Here is a 20,598-nt window from a genome sequence, read left to right as displayed (position 1 = left end):
AGCTAGTAAGTCAAGTAGTTTCTCGGTTTACAGAGCAATTTAATGAAACGAAACGTAACATTTTTAGGGTTGCGTGTCTATCCTTGTTCATGGTTTACTTTGATTAAATATTACTTCGTTTTATAAAGGTTCACCTCAAAATTGTAATTCTCTTGTATCCAAAAACGCTACTTTTGCTGGAAATGGGGAAAAAAAACACTGCATATTTTAAACACTGAAGTTGATATTGTGGCTTTATATTTCATTATATTCTTACATGCGTCATTATACTATTAGCATTTTACCAAAATCAAGGTAAAATGGAGTTACAAGGTTTTGTCTGTCATTAGAACGGCTGCACATGAGGCAGTAAGTTACGTGTTACATTGTTTTTTATCAACTTACGGGTTATAAAGGTTTCTGTAGCCATGTGGATGCTCAGTTTTTCTGTCATTTGCCCAAAATCTCGTTCTTAAAGATGAAGCGTTGCTCACAGGCTATTTCAGACAGTATTGGCTGTGACTCGACGACAAATATCGGACTAAGACGCTCTTCTATGCTCCTCAAAACATAAAGCATTAGTTTTTACAGTGCCCTCCATACGTACGTGGGACCGTAAAGGTTGTGGAGTCAAGAAAACTTTAAATATGTTTAAAAGATGAATTTGAGAGAAAAGTAAAGAATGACACATTCTATGATTGGCTGTTTCAACAAATACCTATTTTATCAACTAAGAACAGCACTTTTAGAGTTGAATCCCTCCATATAATTTGAGCACAAGACAACTGACTTGCATGTTTCTAAGTGATCAAGTGTGTCCTGTGGCATTAATTGTTCAGACAATAAAAGCAGCGAAAGTGTTGAATCATTTATATCCATTTCTTCTGCATTTTGAGTCTTGTGTTTGGTGACGACACACACAAGCCAGGTTGAAGCTAAGGAGATGACTTTGAGAGTAAAACAAGCAATTTGAATGCTAAAAGAAAAGAAGAAATCATTTAAAGCTGTAGCGCAAACATTGGGCATAGCCAAATGAACGGTTTGGAATGTCCTGAAAAAGAAAGAAACCAGCAGTGACCATCAATAACAAAAACAACAGCAGTTGAGGATGGGCAAATCATAAAAGCTGTGTAAATAACCCTAAAATACCTCCAGAAAGCTAAGGTGATGGTCTCGCAATCTGCTGTTCACAGGAGATTTAGGATTAGTGAGGCTACACAGAAAGATCTCTGTTCAGCACCGAAAATAGAAAGGCCAGATCAGAGTTTGCAAAAAGCAGAGAGATGAGCCTGTAGAGTTTAATGGACAGCTGAGACAAAGATTAACATTTATCAAAGTGATGCAAAAGTCTGGAGGCAAAAGACCCTAGTGTCATGGTGTGGCAATTATAAATGAATGTTCGCAGAGGGGTTCAATACCTTTCTACAGGACGCCAGACCTGGATATAAATAGACCCCGAAATAAAGATTTACATAAACACCAACTACGCCACCCCGAGTGATCTCATTCCCGGGGAACAATCCTTAATAATTGTGAGCAAAGCTCACAGGTTCGTTACGGCTGAGTCAGGTATCAGACATGGGTTGAGAACAAAAAGAGATAACTTTATTTAAAACCCATTAACGATTTCAACACACAAACACTAATCAAAAAGGACAACAACAAAAAAAATACCACTTCAGAATTGGAGGCGAACACTCCCAAGCAGGATGAACACAGCGATCATACGTGCACACTCACACCACAGCACACCTCACTGTGAACACGGCACTCAGGAAGGAAACCCACCACCACAACACAGGAAGATGCTGGTCATCTGCAGCTAGCTGCTTCAATTCTGAAGGGAAAAAAAAAATGAACATCAAAAAAAGGACAATTTAGAAAAAAACAAAAACAATCATAAATCATACAAATGATGGAAAACTAAATTCACAAGAAAATAACTAAATTCACAAAAACCAGTCCAACCCATCGGAGGTGCCGCATTCAACAACCACACTTATTGGTGGACTGGAAACAAAACACAAATCACAGAAAAGATAATTTGAACCACACACACAATAAACCACTTGAAAATCAGATTAATAAACAGATATGCATATAAACAACGTACATCAAAATAAACATATAAAGCAATATAATTTAATTGCAACCAAAGTAAACACAAAGACAATCAAACGACTGGTGACAGTTAAATGGCTGACTGTTTATTGCAAGCCATTCATGGCTTTGAGTCACTTTTGTTACTCACGAGTGTTGAGTTTCACTAAAAGTCGAAGCACCACGTCACAGGCCCAGAACGGCGGGTCAGCTGATCCTGTACCACTGAAAATGCTACAGACATGCACATGTAAAAAAAAGAATGAAACGCTATGGTGCAGCGAACCCCTCAAACTGCAACAGATGAGTGGATACACCGATTTAATGCAGCAGTGGATCGCGCACTCGCTCCCCTCATGTCCCAAGAGCGATGGAAATCAGTATAAAAGTGCCGATGATGTAAAGCAGAGCAGAAACGCAGAATTCAAACGACCGTTTGGATAAGACCAAAAGCCCACTGCAACGTCCTTTGCACGATGACCTAAACCACCTGTTATTTAAGACAGCATAAGACAGGTTTAACGACCAAGCCCCAAACATTAATACAGTTAAACCAAAACCCAAGCCTACCTGTTATTTGGCGACTCATACAACACAGAAAATGCGGGTTGCACGGGTTTCCATAGAAACGGCTGTTGCCGAAGGAATCCCGAAAAGCTCCTCAGTCCACCCTTTAACAAAATAAAACCCTGAAACCCTGTATGCTGGCCAAACAAAACAGATCACAACGCAATCTCGGACAGCAGTTCCTACCTCTCAGACGTTCACACACGCCCCGCCGGAAGTACGGTGGCTCGCTCACAAACGTGGAGGAAGACGCACACACATAGCGTCATTGTGACCACTCTTATATGCTACCAGATAAGGAGGCTCCTCCTACCAACAACGTGCATACTGCTACAATGGCATGGTATGGTGGAGATAGCATCATGGCTGCCTCTGGAACAGGCTCACACCTCTTTATTCATGACTTAATGAATGATGGCAGAATGAAATCATAAGTTTTCAAAAATCATATTGGCTACTAGCCTAGAAATCTAGACGCACCCTAGCGGCAGCAAATCTAATCTGCCGCGAGTATCGTCTAGCAACTCTCAATACACTTCTGAGCTGTAAACGGCAAACTCTGGTCTGGCCAATCACATTGTGTATAGAGTCGATGGACGGGGCTTAACATAATGAGGGCAGAGTTGCGTTTGCGTGCTTCTAGTAAACAAAGAGGCTGGCGAACGGCAGACATTCTTAAGAAGGGAAGATGTGTTCAGAGTTTTGCCGACCGGATACAGCAAATGTTTAATCTATCAACTAGCTCCGTTTCACTTTCGTTGCTCTGGTTGGTTGTAGCGCTATCCTATTGCGTGCAGAGGGAGACAACCGTTTATCCCGCCCCTCGGATTGAGCCCTGTCTATGGTGAGTTTCCAGACCAAACATCTTGATGTGGGTCTGGCTTGTCAGGCTAATTGGCTACTTTACTGTTCTTGAAAATGCCAGACTCAGACATACGAAGTGCTTCATATTGCAACAGGACAGCGACCCAAAACACGCTTCCACTTCAAACAAGGAGTTTATCTGGGGAAAGAAATGAAAGGTCTTTGAACATGCTTGAACCAGATTGAACATGCATTTCAACAGCCGAAGAGAAGACTAAAAGAAACTCCCAAAACAAACAAGCATTTAAAATGGCTGAATTAAAGGCTTGGATAAGCATTTTTTTTAAGAGTCTCTTGGTCGTAAACTTATGACTGTTATTGCATGTCTAACTAAATACTAGAGGAACCATTATCGATTTGAGCGTATGGTCTGAGGCTCATGGCACAGGTGCAAGGGCATGCCCGAATCCACTTTTGCTAGTTTAACGATGGAAAAAAAACGTTCGGTGCGCCAGGCAGATAGCCCAAACGGGTCTAGTCTCTTAATGAGTCATAGGTGTGTTTTGGGAGTAATCTCCCTTTCCCTTTAAAAGCCAGTTGCACTCGCACCATTTGCGAGCAGAAAGACTGAATGCTTCTTCAGAGAGGAATCCTTTTATTTTTATTATTTAAAAATGTTTGTGTGCTGCTGCGCATCCCTGTATGTGGAATAAGCAGAGTGTATGCACGCTATACACCCACCTATAGACGCGTATTACTAACACACCCTTTAAATAACCTGAAAATACTGCACTATTGACTTCAGTCCAGGTTTTTGTTGGTCAATGGTGCAGTCGTTTTTAGTTTCCCCAAAATAGCAACACGCCAACAATGCTTCTGAACACACCTGGTTTTCAGACCATGTGTGAACAGATGGGCGTGATCATTTTTGCTATTTAAACAACGTGGAGCTGGACATGAAATGAGAACAAGAAAATTCTGGCTAAAACTAGAAAGAAACGCTTGCATCACATTACCCCAGGTGTTTAAAGTTTATTTGTCCTAGTATTTATGCTCTTATTCAGAATGTTTGTCTGAGCTGTTGTGTTTATATTTACTGGAATATCCATACGGTGATATCAGATGGGATTTGTGCCGGAGAGTTCTGTGTAAGTTTGACTTTAATAATGCTGTCCTGCAGTCAGTGTGAGAGCTTACATGCATCGGGATTGTTCCAGACAGCTGTTCCGGTCCGTCTGAGCCGGTGCTGTTTGCACTGTCCCAAGCTTCTGTTCGAGTCTCCGCTCACATGCTCACTCACTTAGAAACAACTTCTCTTTGTTTTTTTTCCTTTGCTCTTGGCATCAAATAACACTTTTATTCTCTGCCCCAAATGAGAGCATTTTAAGATTACTCACTGCAGGCGGATAGTGTTTCTCTCTTCTGTGATCATGCTTGTGTGTGTGTGTGTGTGTTTGAAGATCTAAAATATGACATGCCTGAACTTACAGTGATTCAATTGACTAATGACAGTGAGTAAAAAATAAGATTTTTTTGTGTTTTACTGCGTGATGGGATGAGGTAGTGACAGCCAACATTGTTCTCAAGAATATACACCAATCAGGCATAACATTATGACTTAAAATTGTGTCGATCCACTTTTGCTGCAAAAACATCCCTAAGCCATCAAGGCATGGACTCCACTAGACCCCTGAAGGTGTGGTGTGGTATCTGGCACCAAGATGTTAGCAGCAGATCATTTAAGTCCTGTAAGTTGTGAGGCGGGCCTCCATGGATCAGACTTGTTTTGTTCAAGATGTTGAGATCTGGGGAATTTGGAGGCCAAGTCAACACCTCAAACTCGTTGTGCTCCTCAATCATTCATAAACCATTTTTTTGTGGCAGGGCGCATTATCCTGCTGAAAGAGGCCACAGCCATTTCCTACTATTTCCATGAAAGGATCTAAATGGTCTGCAACAACGCTTAGGTAGGTGGTACGTGTCAAAGTAACATCCGTGTGGATGGCAGGACCCAAGGTTTCCCAGCAGAACATTGCCCAAAGCATCACATTGCTTGCCTTCTTCCCATAGTGCATCCTGGTGCCATGTGTTCCCCAAGTAAGCAGCGCACCCGGCCATCCACGTAAAAGAAAATGTGATTCATCAGACCAGGCCACCTTCTTCCATTGCTCAGTGATCCAGTTCTGATTTTCACGTGCCACTGTTGGCGCTTTCGGCGGTGGACCGGGGTCAGCATGGGCACTCTGTCTGGTCTGCGGCTATCCCACCCCATACACAACAAACTGCGATGCACTGTGTATTCTGACAGCTTTCAGTCAGAACCAGCATTAACTTCTTGAGCAATTTTAGCTACAGTAGCTCGTCTGTTTGATCGGGCCACACTAGGGCTGGGTATTGTTCAAAATCTTTCGATCCGGTGCCAATTTCGATACCCATAGTTTCAATACTGGTTCCTAACGATAGCTACCAAGTGGTAGTCAACGTTATGACATAGCGGGCTGCAAGCTTATGTCATTCATGATGCAACTTTTTGTTTTGAAGAAAACAGGAGAAAAGCGCTTACACTAATATACTGCCTAATAGAGTTATCATTTGCACTCCACGGTGGCAGCTGACTTTGATAAAGGAATTTACAGCTTTACTTGCAAACTACAATTCATGTTAATCAATAAAGTCAATCACCTGTGCTGTAGGTCCTTATATGCAAGTATGTTACAGGCAGATGACTATCTGGGGTATCATTCAGTCACTGCTGTGTTCACACTGACCGATGGATCGGCGACAGAGGGGTACACACTGCAAGACTGTACTAGAGGAAGAATCGCTGACAACTCTCTCTCTCCGGTGCGCAAACATACGTTTCCCAACATTCCCAACCAAACACACGTGCGATGTGACAAGTAAACAACGCAAGATCACACGTGCGTCAGACCGGAGTTCTCGCGCGAGACTTGGAATTGTTATTAAAAATTATAAACTGCACAAAGTTTGCTTTAAATTGGATGTGCGCTGATTTGTGGAGAAAAAGAAAAAAGATTATGGCGGAAGAAATTGTTGGAGAGACAGAGAGCAAGGATTGTGTTCTGCAAAGAAAGTTTGAGGTAAATAAATAAGTTTGTAATCTGCTGCTGCTGCTGCGGCTGGCTGCAAATGTTTGGCCTTTGTTTCTGTTTGACAGAATTGTAAATATATCTATTAAAATACTGATATTCTGCTCTATAACTCCTCCCCGAACCTCCTGCTGCCCTGTATCTCACTCTTTCATTGGCTGTCAGTCATTGCCGATGTAATTTTCCGTTAGAACTCATTTCACACAGCAGGAGTTTTAATCGCAGACGGGTCTAGTTATTTAGCATGCCAAATATCTCACGGGCGTCTGCGATTCTCTCTGATCGCGTCTTTGATCACTCACACTGCATGATTGTCACTTGCTTGCACAAGCACCGATTTGCCTATGATCTCGGGCATTTGTCGGCGATTTCAAATCGGGGCAAAAGTCGGGCAGTGTGAACTAGGCTTTAGGAGTCTATATATGATTGTATCATTATTGCATTAAATATTGTTTCCTGCATGTTATATGATACAGTTCTTCTAACCCTAATTGATGGAGTGTATCTTTTCATTGCAATAAAAGACCAACATTTTATGCTGCTCTTTATGGTAATAAATGTTATGTTTTTTTGTTTTTTTCCCCCATTAAGAAGCCTTTGTTATTGGTCAAGATCTTGCAATGACAATACAAGAGTCCAACACTCTGTAAAGTCTCCTTCAGCACATCCCAAAGAGTTTCCTCTCAACCATTTGTTCACAATTTGAGCCTGATGAATCTTGATATTGTCATCCATATGGCCATAATGTCTTCCTTCATGGTTGTTTAAGAAATGAAAAGCTACACGCTCCATCAATAACGATTAGAAGAACTGTTGCCAAAAAACAAAAATAATAATAGAAACATCATAATCTCTGCAACAATGATATAATCATAGACTCTTAAGCATTTGCCTATTTGACTTTTAAAACAGAGACTTTTTTTTGGCTGGGCAGTGTGTGTACTGGGAATATATCAGTGTTGCATTTTCATACTAAATGTTGCACTGGAAAACAAATAAAACAAATGATTGATAGCGGACAAAATGATGAAATGAATGAAGATGCCCGTGGCACGGGGAGAGGAGTTTGGAGCAGGGCAGCATCTGTCGAGGGGTTGTGGGGTGCTGGATGGTCCGCCTCAGGGCTGTTTCTGTAAATGCAGGTGACAATAACAGAAAGCTGCATTCTTTCACTATCCATGTTTCACACGTTTCCAACACTTCTGTACTAACTGCAGCTGATGAGCTCGAAATAGCTCGAGGTTTTATCACTCATCTCGTTTGATTCCCCTTGTCCATGGTGCTGAAATCAACGCGTGAGGGTCATACCGATGCCCAATCAAATCACTCACACAACACTGATACAGCACCTTGTGAAAATATTAACGTTAATTATTTTAATTTCACCGTCATTATGTTTGAAAACTGAACATTATATTCAATCCACTTACTACTGCAGTTATGAAAGCTATCTGATCTGTTAGGTATGCACTTACATACTGCATGTATTTTAAAAAAGAGAGCATGTTTTCTTATCAGACTAAAGCAGGCTTGCCTGTCTCATTTCTCTGTATCTTGCACCATTAATCCTTCTATTTTAACAAGATGCCTGGTTCCTGCTGAGGAGAGGCAGCGTGATGCTGTAGTGTTTTTGAGGTGTGGGCAGTGTTAGAATGGCTCCACATCGCTTTGAATTACAGCTAAAAGCCTTTTCGTTTCATCAGACCACAATATATTTTCCCACATCACAGATGGATCACCGTTATGCATTTCAACCTGCTCTAAACGTGCTCTTTTCTTAAGTAACGGCTTCTGTTTAGCCACCTGTCCTGGACAAGTCCAGTGCTATTGGTGCAGGTGGTTGGAGGAAAGGGGATGAAAAACAAGAGATTTATTTATTATTACATTTTGATGAGATTTATGAAAACATTTCATTTATTTGGGTTAATGTGCAATTAAAAATGGGATTTTGCCTTCACAAAATAAAGAGTTTTGATATAAAGCTGACTTTGAAGCTGATGTAAGATATTTTTTCACCACTAGTGGAACCAAACAGAACTGGATCTGTGGCAGATAATTCATAATTGAAGATTCATAACATGAGAACGTTCCACTACACTGCATTTCCATTGATTTTCTATGTAAATATGCACTATAGATGGATGTGTCTGAGCTTTGCGTTCATGTCTTTTGCAGCGTCTCATACAGGACACAGCATACTATGGCTACGTCTATATTAATCTGGATACATTTCAAAGCGGCATTTTCGTTTCAAACAACTTTTCCAAAAGTTTCTCACCCACACTGAAATATTGGAAAACGGAAAATACACATTACATTACGCGTGTAAAACCTCATAAAAGCTCACTGAGATGATACAGGTGGAACAGACATAATAAAATGCTTTGCATATGGCTAAATCAAATCAGTAAATGTTGTTATTTTATATGTTAAAGTGTTTATTTTATGTATTTTTGAGCAATGTGAGAAAAGTGGACACTTGATAGTTTGTAATAGTGTTTAATGGTCAATTATGTTGGAATTATTAGAACAATTTAAATTACAGGGGGTTACAATTGTGGAAAAGAGTGGAGCATTTGCTTAGGCTAGATGCCAACGTGTGCTATTGCTACATAAAAGTTTGTCACCTAGCTAGTGCAATATTATAATTTGTGACCATTGGCCACAAAATACACTCATAAAGGTACATTTATCGAAATTGAGATTAATGCATAATCTAAAAGTTGGATACATAAGCTTTCCATTGATGTATAGTTGGATAGGACAATATTTGGCCGCAATACAACTATTTGAAAATCTGGAATCTGAGGGTGCGAAAAAAAAAAAAAGAAATATTGAGAATATCGTCTTTAAAGTTGTCCAAATTAAGTCCTTAGCAATGCATTTTACTATTTATAATATTTTTTATATATATATTTACGGTAGGAAATTTAAAAATATATATCCATGGACATGATCTTTTTTGATCATGTTTTCATAAATTTTGACCCATACAATGTATTGTTGGCTATTGCCATAAATATCCCCGTCACACTTGTAGAAGAAGAAGAAGAATAAGTAGTAGTAGTTTTATTTATATAGCGCCTTTCTATAGCTCAAGGCCGCTTTACATAGTGTTAGACAGTACATGTGCAGACCCACATAATACAAGCACAGGGTCTAATATAGCCACATTATTCAAAATACATATGTCTTTAGCTGGGTCTTGAAGGTAGACAGAGATGATATATTACGCAATGGTAGGGGAACAGTAGACAAGCGAAAATGAGGAACAGACAAAAGACCAATTTCAGAAGATCTGAGGGACTGGGTAGAAGAGTATGGGAGGAGTAGGTCAGACAGATATGGAGGTGCAAGATGATTCAATGCCTTAAATGCTAGAAGAAATACCTTAAAGTGAATACGTAATGCCACAGGTAGCCATGTGAAGATCATGCAGTAGAGGATTTTTGTGAGCAGAGTGCCTGGTGGAGGTGAGAACTGGTGGAGGAGAGAAGTTTTTTAGGAAGACCAAGAAATATGGCATTGCAATAATCCAGGTGTGAAGTGATTAATGCCTAAAGAGTCGTGTTTCAGCATCAGCCGGAGTGAGAGAAGATCGAAGACGTGCAACCTTACGAAGATGGAAAAAAGAGTTTTTAACAACGGAAGAAATGTGAGAGCCAAAAGATAGAGATGAGTCAAATAAGACACCAAGATTACGGACAGATGAAGAAGGCTTAATATAAACCCCATCAATTTCAAAGGATAGGTCCATCCTTTTGACTGAGGTTGCAGAGATGATCATCAGTAATTCAGTTTTGCTATTATTTAGTTTAAGGAAATTCAAGGACATCCAATGATTGATATCCCTGTTACATGCATTTAGAGTGGCAATGATGGCCTACAGGAGCTGGTGGTGAGGTAAATGTGGATGTAATCAAATCAGCATAGCAATGAAATTGAAGTGCATGCCTGCGTATGATGTTACTAAGTGGATATATGTAAATGATAAACAGAAGTGGACCAAGAACTGAGCCCTGAGGAACACCTTGTGAAAGCGGAGCAGTGGCAGATTTAAACACTTGTATGGTGATATAATATTTTCTGTCACTGATGTAGGAGATGAGCCACGAAAACAGCAGAACCAGTGTTGCTGATATCAAAAAGGCGAGAAATTGGTATTTCATGGCAGACTGTGTCAAATGCGGAGCTTAGATCCACGAGAATCAAGATGTTTATTAACCCTCAATCCATAGACAGAAGAATATCATTAACCACACGAAGAAGAGCAATTCCAGTGCTATGTGACGAGCGAAATCCTGGCTGAAAAGGTTCAAAAAGCAAGTAAGATCTCAACTGTGAAGCCACACATTTTTCAAGGATTTTACTTATGACTGGTTTTGTGCTCCAAGGTCACATTTATTTATGTGACATTAAAATATATGACATTTTATTGGAGGAAGGAATATATGGAATCAAATGCCTGAATCATGTCAGGGAGCCAAAATTGACTCTGAGACACTTAAGTGATCCCACTTTGAGACACTTCTGCGAAGGGAATTAAACCAGATCATTTTGAGGACAGAATTTGGCTCAGGCATTTCAGAATGATCAAACCAACATTTGAGATGCGGTGATGCAATTGGTCCGCTGGTTAGTCCAGTTATCCAATCGTCATACATAAATGTGTTTACATTGTAGATTACTTGATAACTTTCCGTATCTTGGCATTACGATCCAGTTTTCCTTTTTTTAACACTATCTACCTTATTTTAACAAGAGCGCCCGCAGACATTGCTTCCAATTATTTTAGCTGTACAAATCTAGCATGCTTGATAAAACTAACATATTATTTTAACTTCTGCTCACACATCGGTATAGCACAAATAGTGTTATTGTTTACTTTGTTGTTATTCTAACTATAGTTATTTAGCATTTCACCCTAGACCTCATGAATCGGAAATCTCACCTGCTGTACATGTGCTTGTTGAGCATTCAATTACAGAACCATGACCTCTTCTTTCCATTTCTATTTTGGGAAGACTTTCCAGTAGACGTTGGGAAACGGATGAAGGTATGCTCCCATTCGGACACATAAGCAGTCAGGCCCTGATGTTTGGTGATTAGGTCTTGCTCCCCTGCTCCGTAAATCATTTCTTTATGGACCTTGCTTTTTGCCTTAAGGCTGCAACATACTCCGCAAGAACAGAGAAAAAAGTTCTCGCTCCCAGGGCTGCGAGACCTGCAGCCCTGGTTTGGGAGTTCTCGCAGCTTGTTCTCGACACATCGCCTGAGCAGAACTTTTTTCTTGTGGGTGTCCGAGAACTATTGTGTGATTTATTGTTTGATACATTTAAAGTGGGTGTGGTTAATGCAGAGAAACGCAGATGATCGGCACCTGCTGTTCTCGTGAAGTATGGAATGCCCTGGCCATAGCAAACTTTGTTCTTGTTCTTGCCACCTCGATAAAACGAACACATTTCTTTGTTCTTAAGAGTATGTTCCAAGCTTTAATCGTCCACGGCCATGCGGCAGGTACAGGGGTCAGCACTTTGTCTTCAGTGGAGAGATATTTGAACCCAACCCCCTCATTTGTCTCTTGTCGTTTTGCACCTGCAGATCTCCGTCTGCATCTGTAAGAGGAGAAAACACAAATCCTTGATCTGTATTCCGCCTCCTCGTTGGCATGAGAGGCTGTTTCCGATGTTTTCCCTACATTTGAGCCATGTTGGCTTCTTTGAAGTTTAAACTGTGCACTCCAGCATGCATTAGTCTGTGTTGAAGCAGGGGTCTACTTTAATTTTGCCTATCCACCAGCATTGGGAGTCTTTAGAGTTAGTCGTTGTATTTCGCTCTCCGGCTTTGATAAACAAGCTTGTCCGAGTTTCGTGCTTTGACTCCTTGATGATTTCACCGTGTGGCTACATCTCAGAAATTACGGTTGATATTTATTAGAGCCATCCTTCAAGTCCTTTTCAAATTTCCCTTTCTGTCGTCCTCTCTGTCTCTCTTGATAAGGTCCATCGTACCTTATTTTATCAAATATTCAGCTACTCTGTCATGTCACCTTTCATTCTTCATTGTACAACTTTAACACATCCGTTCCTTGCTCTCACAGCTAGTGCGCTCTCCTTTGTGTGTACATTTTAAAATAAAGAGGTTTTGTACATTTCTCTCCATGCCATCTCTGAAGCTTACTGTCAGTTGGATATGAAGAGAATTACAATGTAATTGGCAAAGCCACATCGGTGGCAGACAACAAGAGAGCCGTTCTCACACCTGAAAGCACCTGATCCTTTGAAGCGGCGCGCTCTCACCCATTAGACTCTTTGTTAGGCTGCGAGCACTGCCACACTCTCGGATGAGTGGCAGCTTTTGCAATGAGTCACGTGCAGACCGAGAGCTCCTTCCTGTGGACAGCATGGAGTAGTGTCAGAGCCTGCTTATGATTCCTGGGTCTCTTTTTACTGTTTCCCACAACAGAAAGACATATATAGTTGTATAGTCATACCCTGGAGACAAATGAACAGGCTTGTTTTCGAAATCGAGATTGATTTGCTGCAACAAAGCAACTGGACATCATTCATTATCAGTCAGAGTTGATTTGAATATTTGAGCTCATAAATAACTTATATTTAAATATTTGTTTATTTAAATGATGTTTACCGAGATACGTTTTTTTCTTCATCAGGTTCATTCATTTCTGAGCAAACTATATGATTAGGCAATATACACAACAAGCTTACGTTATATCTTAAGGTTTTCTTTTATTTCAAAACATTAAAGGTGCAGTATAGTATTTATGAGGATCTATTGACAGAAATGCAATTTAATATACATATAAATGTTTTCAGTGGTGTATAAAGACTTTACATAATAAACCGTTATGTTTTTATTACCTTAGAATGAGTCATTTCTGTCTCCACACACCGCGGGTCCTTTTACAGTGAAGTCACCATTTTGCGCCGTCATGTTTCTACAGTAGCCCTAAAGGGACAAACTGCTCTACAGAGCACTAGCTACTCTCTGCTGTCTCAGACAACCACATCTTTGTCCTGTGATGGTCACCGTAGCTTCTATATGTGCATCAAAAGGGAGGGGTGAGTGGTGTGCAGGTGCAATTCACAACCTCACCCCTAGATGCCGCTAAAATCACACTGCACCTTTAATCAAAAAATATAAAGAACCAAAACAAGGGAAAAAATCTGGACAAACGTTATGTAGTGTTTTCCAGCCTTGATGCATGGTGTGTTAATGTTCAGTAATGTGATGTATCGACTTACCAATGGGAGAGCAGATAGTAGTGCTCACGTAGCCAGATCTTTGACACACAGCAACTTATTCTGGTCGTCAAACCACCCGCTTAGTTAGAAAGAAGTCATATGATTGACGTAACATGCTTAGTTGAGTGTGAATTTAAATAAAAAAAACTCCACTCATCATTGCATCAGTCTGTTAACTTCCAAACCTGACTTTGTTTCTTGGCTGACTGTTTAAAAACCTGTTGTTCAGTTTAGTTTGCAATATGTTTCTGACTTTCAGGCTGAGGGTGTGACGACTGACACTAACTAGTAACCAATAATAGGGCTACTTTTCGACCTCGTTATTCTCTTCATTTACAACATGCGAATGCAACGAGCAAAAAGCGACAAGATGTTATGTTGTTTGCTTGGTTTCTAATTCGGTCGTGTTCAGTCACTCCACCCACAGTTAAATCTCCTCCGCTACACATCAAATATGTTCTGATTTTGCTGCATCTCACTCCATTGTTGCTTTCTGTGAGGACAGATGAAGGAAACTGGTCACATCTGGTAAAAGGGATAGTTTAACCAAAAAAAAAACAATCCCATGATTTAGTCACCCTCAAGACGTCCTAGGTGTATATGGCTTTCTTCTTTCAGCCGGACACAATCTGAGTTATATTAAAAAATATCCTGGCTCTCCAAGCTTTACAATGGGAGTGAATGGAGGATGTGATTTTAAAGCCCAAAAGAGCGCATTCATCCATCATAAAAGTAATATACACGGCTCCGGGGGTTAATAAAGGCCTTCTGAAGCGAAGGCATATCACTGCCTTTTGGTAACTGCCGTACGTGAGTCTAGTTCCAGCGGAAGAGTGACCTCAAAATTTGTTACTATTCACTCCCATTATAAAGCTTGGAAAACCCAGGATTGTGTTTAGCATTATCCTGAAAGAAGTCATATACACCTAGGGTGCCTTAAGGGTGACTAAATTATGGCATTATTAATATTTTTGGGTGAACTAACCCTTTAAGACTGATGTGGAGCATCCCGACAATTTCAATGCTAGCTGGCCCACTCGTTTTCTTTCTAACATCCTCTCATTTTTTTCTAGATCTTTGATACGGAGCTCAGAGAGGAAGAAATAGAAGTGTGTTTTATCGACATTGCCTACGACGAGATACCAGAGCGCTACTACAAGGAGTCTGAGGTAAGATATTGCTTCAATAAAACACATAAATGTAAAATCCATGAAGATATTATAAATAATTTGTCAGTGATACAAATGTACAATGTACATATTTCCCTCTTAAAGTACAGTATGCGCTCATATTCATCTCCGTATTTCATATTCACATCCAATATTTTCCTTACTGACCTCTAAGATTTATTCATTTGAGCTCGGTTGATATGGTATTTAGTGCTGATGGGATTTTGTTTTGAAGAAACAGGGGACTGCTTCTCCCACATAGAAGAAAACAAAGGAGTATGGGTTATTTTAAGCCAATACTGAATTATTAAAGAGGCCCTGTTGAGATCTCTACTGGATACACACAAGACTGAGAATCGCCTCTCCACCGTACCGCTGCAGTAATTCATTTTCACACACTGTCTCTCTCCTCCAGCAGAGGTAAGCACAGACAGATGAGAGGAGTGCAGTGTTATCTTTCTCTGGCAGGAGCGTGCTGCTATCTGAGGATCCAGGCCAGCAGTGATTCTGTTTGAAGAATTAAAAAAAAAAAAAAAGAGCAGAGGTGGAATAAGATGTGGAAGGGAAAAGAACAGCTGCAGTTCTGGGACTGACAAGTGATCACTCTAGTCCTCATTTAGACTAATAAAATCACTTGTGTCATGGAAAACAGCATTAGCTTAATGCCCTAATGTGAGACAATCTTGTCAATGTTTACTTTGTCAAAATAAAATTAACCACTAGTGGTCGAGACAGTTTTAGGGCCCTTTAGAAGTTTTGACATGCTCTGAAATTTGTGCTTTTTTTCAGTTGCTTATAAGCATAATAATCAGCGTATCAATACAACGTTTTGAACCGTTATGAATCAGGGTATTGAGCACACTGCTGAAATCACGTGACTCTGGCGATCCGAATCATGAATCATTACGCTGATTAATAACCGTTCGAAACTGTGTTTTGAAATCGGCCCATCACTATATAAGTCAGTATTTCGGGTTTTTTCGGCCCAAAAACTGTTCTCGTCGCTTCATAAAATGATTGTAGATCCGCTGTAGTGAGATGGGCTTTGTAATGACGTCTTTAGTGCCTTTATGGGTCTTGAGAGAGAAAATGACATTGGTGTCAATGAAGGCCTTTCTGAGCCATCGGATTTCAACACTAATATCTTCATCTGTGTTCTGAAGATGAACGGAGGTCTAACGGGTGTCGATCGACATTAGGTTAAATAATTATTGACAATTTTCCTTTTTTGGTGAACTAACCCTTTAAGTTGCAGTTTATTTTCTGACATGTATCAGAATGGACTTCATTGAGAGAGAGGCGAAGATCGAGCATCATGTTTGTTTTCTTTATTTTGCAAAAGTCACAAGATTTTGTTTTTATTGTGAGTGTACACAAATAAAATGAGAAACTTAGTAACAAAAATCGTTATTTGAGTCTCTTTCACACTGATAAGAAAAAAAGCGAGGTGAAATCACTGGCGACTTTGCCGACCCCTAGGAGATAAAGGCACAATATGTACAATCTATGGAATAAAATATCCAAAAATCACTACAACAATGTTATATATTATTTTAACTTGTGTACTTAGAAGTGTCTCATAGTAGCTGCCGAACGAATGCACAAAACTTTCAACACTCAAATGTGTCTAATTTGATAGCATCATAAACAGCACTGTGTTACCATACACACACGAGCGGAAAAAGCAGAAGCGTCATCTGAGGCATAATAAAAGCTCCAAAATCGACCTCTAGCGGCGAAAAATTACATAATGTAATTTAACTAAATGATTTGAATGGAATATGACGAAAAGTCCACTAACAATGGTTTAAAAAGAAGAAATGTTTTGCAAAAGGGATTCAAATAATCGAATCATATCATGTTGATCGCTTTAGCTGAAAGAGCTAAACACTGAACCGCATCTGGTTGTGTAATGCACCCCCGATGCATTGCAAGGTATAATTGTCATAGATGTCTGAGTATTAAAAGTAGTCTGACTAAAGGTGTGTTTCAAGGAAATAAGAAATGCCAACCCACTATGCTTCTCCCAGCAGTACTCAGTGCTGCTGAACAGCCTTTTTTTGTGGATCTCAGACAATGGCCGCAAAGATCCCACTCTGGGGATGTTCCAACTGGCAGTCTTTTTGCCCTTGAAAGACTCTGCGGGAAGGGGACACTATTTGTTAGGTCGTGCCAAAGAAAAGCAAGCAACTGAATCTGTACAAAAAGGTCCCTTTCCCTCCGCCGTAATCCCAAAGTTGTTTTTTACACGTAGGCTTTGGTAAGTGGCTGTGTATAATGGGTGCGATGCATATTTCCTCAACAGCATAAGTGCAATACTGTACATGTGTGTCAATTTGTAAAAAAGAAATAGAAAATAACAACAAAAAGCAAAAACAATAGACACCCACGTTGACCGTGCCAATGCAGAACCTTGAAATGCTAAGTTCAAACTGCACAATTTTAGCCCCAATTTTCACTCACCCACAGATTTTTTGTCGGGGAATCGCCAAAAAATGCCTGAAATCGGAAATGCCCGGCACATGTTGAGCTGTGTTCAGGCGCATTATTGAGGTGTTGCTATTTTGAGGAACTGAAAATGACATTTAACGTGCCATTTAAAGGATGTGTTAGTAATATGCACCTACAACGCACATACACTGCTTATTACACACAGAGAGCACAGCAGCAGCACACAGATATTTTTAAATATAAAAAATAAAAGGATTACAATGTAATTATCAATTCATGTCATAATGGATATTTTTTAAGTATAATTCCAAACCCAACTATTTTCAAGAGCAATACTATACATATGGCAGAGGAGAAATAAAGTTTACCAAATCATAATTAACATTTATGCACTCCAATGCAAACATTAGCCATTAACACAAATCAAATGTACTTTTTTTCAATAAAATATCAAAATGTGTTATTTAAAAATGTTATTCAAAAATATTGTATTATATTAAAAATTGTTAGATGTAATCAGATTTAGGGCATTTATACCTAAAAATTTATTTTCGCGCAAGAGTTACTGTTAACCATCACACAATGTTAATAAATGCTAAAAAATGCTCAGACTTTGGAATAATAAATCATTTTTGGTTTGCATTTTTTTTTTTATCGTTTACTGTTTGCGTAGCGATTTATTCATGTCTGCCCGTTTCCTGAAATAAATAAATTATATATATATATATATATATATATATATATATATATATATATATATATATATATATATATGTATATATATATGTATATGTATATATGTGTATATATATATATATATATATATATATATATATGTGTGTATATGTATATGTGTGTACATATACACATATACATATGTACACATATATATATATATATGTATGTATGTATATGTATATATATATATATATATATATATATATATATATACAGGGAGTGCAGAATTATTAGGCAAATGAGTATTTTGACCACATCATCCTCGTTATGCATGTTGTCTTACTCCAAGCTGTATAGGCTGGAAAGCCTACTACCAATTAAGCATATTAGGTGATGTGCATCTCTGTAATGAGAAGGGGCGTGGTCTAATGACATCAACACCCTATATCAGGTGTGCATAATTATTAGGCAACTTCCTTTCCTTTGGCAAAATGGGTCAAAAGAAGGACTTGACAGGCTCAGAAAAGTCAGAAATAGTGAGATATATTGCAGAGGGATGCAGCAGTCTTAAAATAGCCAAGCTTCTGAAGCGTGATCATCGAACAATCAAGCGTTTCATTCAAAATAGTCAACAGGGTCACAAGAAGCGTGTGGAAAAACCAAGACGCAAAATAACTGCCCGTGAACTGAGAAAAGTCAAGCGTGCAGCTGCCAAGATGCCTCTTGCCACCAGTTTGGCCATATTTCTGAGCTGCAACATCACTGGAGTGCCCAAAAGCACAAGGTGTGCAATACTCAGAGACATGGCCAAGGTAAGAAAGGCAGAAAGTCGACCACCACTGAACAAGACACACAAGCTGAAACGTCAAGACTGGGCCAAGAAATATCTCAAGTTTTATGGACTGATGAAATGAGAGTGAGTCTTGATGGGCCAGATGGATGGGCCCGTGGCTGGATTGGTAAAGGGCAGAGAGCTCCAGTCCGACTCAGACGCCAGCAAGGTGGAGGTGGAGTACTGGTTTGGGCTGGTATCATCAAAGATGAGCTTGTGGGGCCTTTTCGGGTTGAGGATGGAGTCAAGCTCAACTCCCAGTCCTACTGCCAGTTTCTGGAAGACACCTTCTTCAAGCAGTGGTACAGGAAGAAGTCTGCATCCTTCAAGAAAAACATGATTTTCATGCAGGAAAATGCTCCATCACACGCGTCCAAGTACTCCACAGCGTGGCTGGCAAGAAAGGGTATAAAAGAAGAAAATCTAATGATATGGCCTCCTTGTTCACCTGATCTAAACCCCATTGAGAACCTGTGGTCCATCATCAAATGTGCGATTTACAAGGAGGGAAAACAGTACACCTCTCTGAACAGTGTCTGGGAGGCTGTGGTTGCTGCTGCACGCAATGTTGATGGTGACCAGATCAAAACACTGACAGAATCCATGGATGGCAGGCTTTTGAGTGTCCTTGCAAAGAAAGGTGGCTATATTGGTCACTGATTTGTTTTTGTTTGGTTTTTGAATGTCAGAAATTTATATTTGTGAATGTTGAGATGTTATATTGGTTTCACTGGTAAAAATAAATAATTGAAATGGGTATAAATTTGTTTTTTGTTAAGTTGCCTAATAATTATGCACAGTAATAGTCACCTGCACACACAGATATCCCCCTAAAATAGCTAAAACTAAAAACTAAAACTTCCAAGAATATTCAGCTTTGATATTAATGAGTTTTTTGTGTTCATTGAGAACATGGTTGTTGTTCAATAATAAAATTAATCCTCAAAAATACAACTTGCCTAATAATTCTGCACTCCCTGTATATATATATATATATATATATATATATATATATATATATATATATATATATATATATATATATATATATATATATATATATATATATATATATATATGTATGTGTGTGTGTGTGTGTGTATATTTATAACTATAACTGTCCTTATAATGCAGTATAGGTCTTAATGAGTCTGTATATTTATATACAATATAATTATATAATAGATTTAAGGAATAGTTATAAAGAGGTATAACTGGAGCTATAATTCATTATAAGTATGGACTTCATAGAAAGTGTTAACAGACATTTTTATTGATCATAACTTCTGGAGAGAAATAGCGCAGACACTGGACAATAATGAAACTTTCTAGTGCTATCAGATGGAATGGACTTCAAAACTGAGGTATACTTTTTGGGGGGCCTAAGTGTATTAGTCATGGTCAATTGAAGGAATTATTTTTGCCATTTATGATGGGACAAAACAAGAACAAAAAGATGTCTGCAGGTTTAATAGACCTCTGATTATTGTCATTCTGTTTGTGTAAGATGATTTTGTGCTCTTGGCAGGGTTGGTTCTTGGCCAAGATTATCAGCACCTCGGTTTTCAATAAATTCAGTTACACAGGCAAAAATGCTTGCCAGAAATGCAACAATGATGATAATTGGTTGTCAGAGGGTGAAA

General features: G+C 39.2%; 1 protein-coding gene across 1 annotated transcript in view; it reads left to right on the top strand.

The window, feature by feature from the left end:
- Positions 1-20,598, top strand: part of pitpnc1a (phosphatidylinositol transfer protein cytoplasmic 1a) — a 144,876-nt gene that overhangs the window by 113,446 nt on the left and 10,832 nt on the right. The window contains exon 6 of the mRNA XM_067457921.1: positions 14,899-14,994. Within this exon, the coding sequence (XP_067314022.1) occupies positions 14,899-14,994 (96 nt within the window). The remainder of the gene's footprint in view (positions 1-14,898; positions 14,995-20,598) is intronic.

Source organism: Pseudorasbora parva, chromosome 2 (genome assembly GCF_024679245.1).
Source record: "Pseudorasbora parva isolate DD20220531a chromosome 2, ASM2467924v1, whole genome shotgun sequence".
Lineage (NCBI taxonomy): Eukaryota > Metazoa > Chordata > Actinopteri > Cypriniformes > Gobionidae > Pseudorasbora > Pseudorasbora parva.
This window is presented reverse-complemented; position numbering and strand designations above follow the sequence as displayed.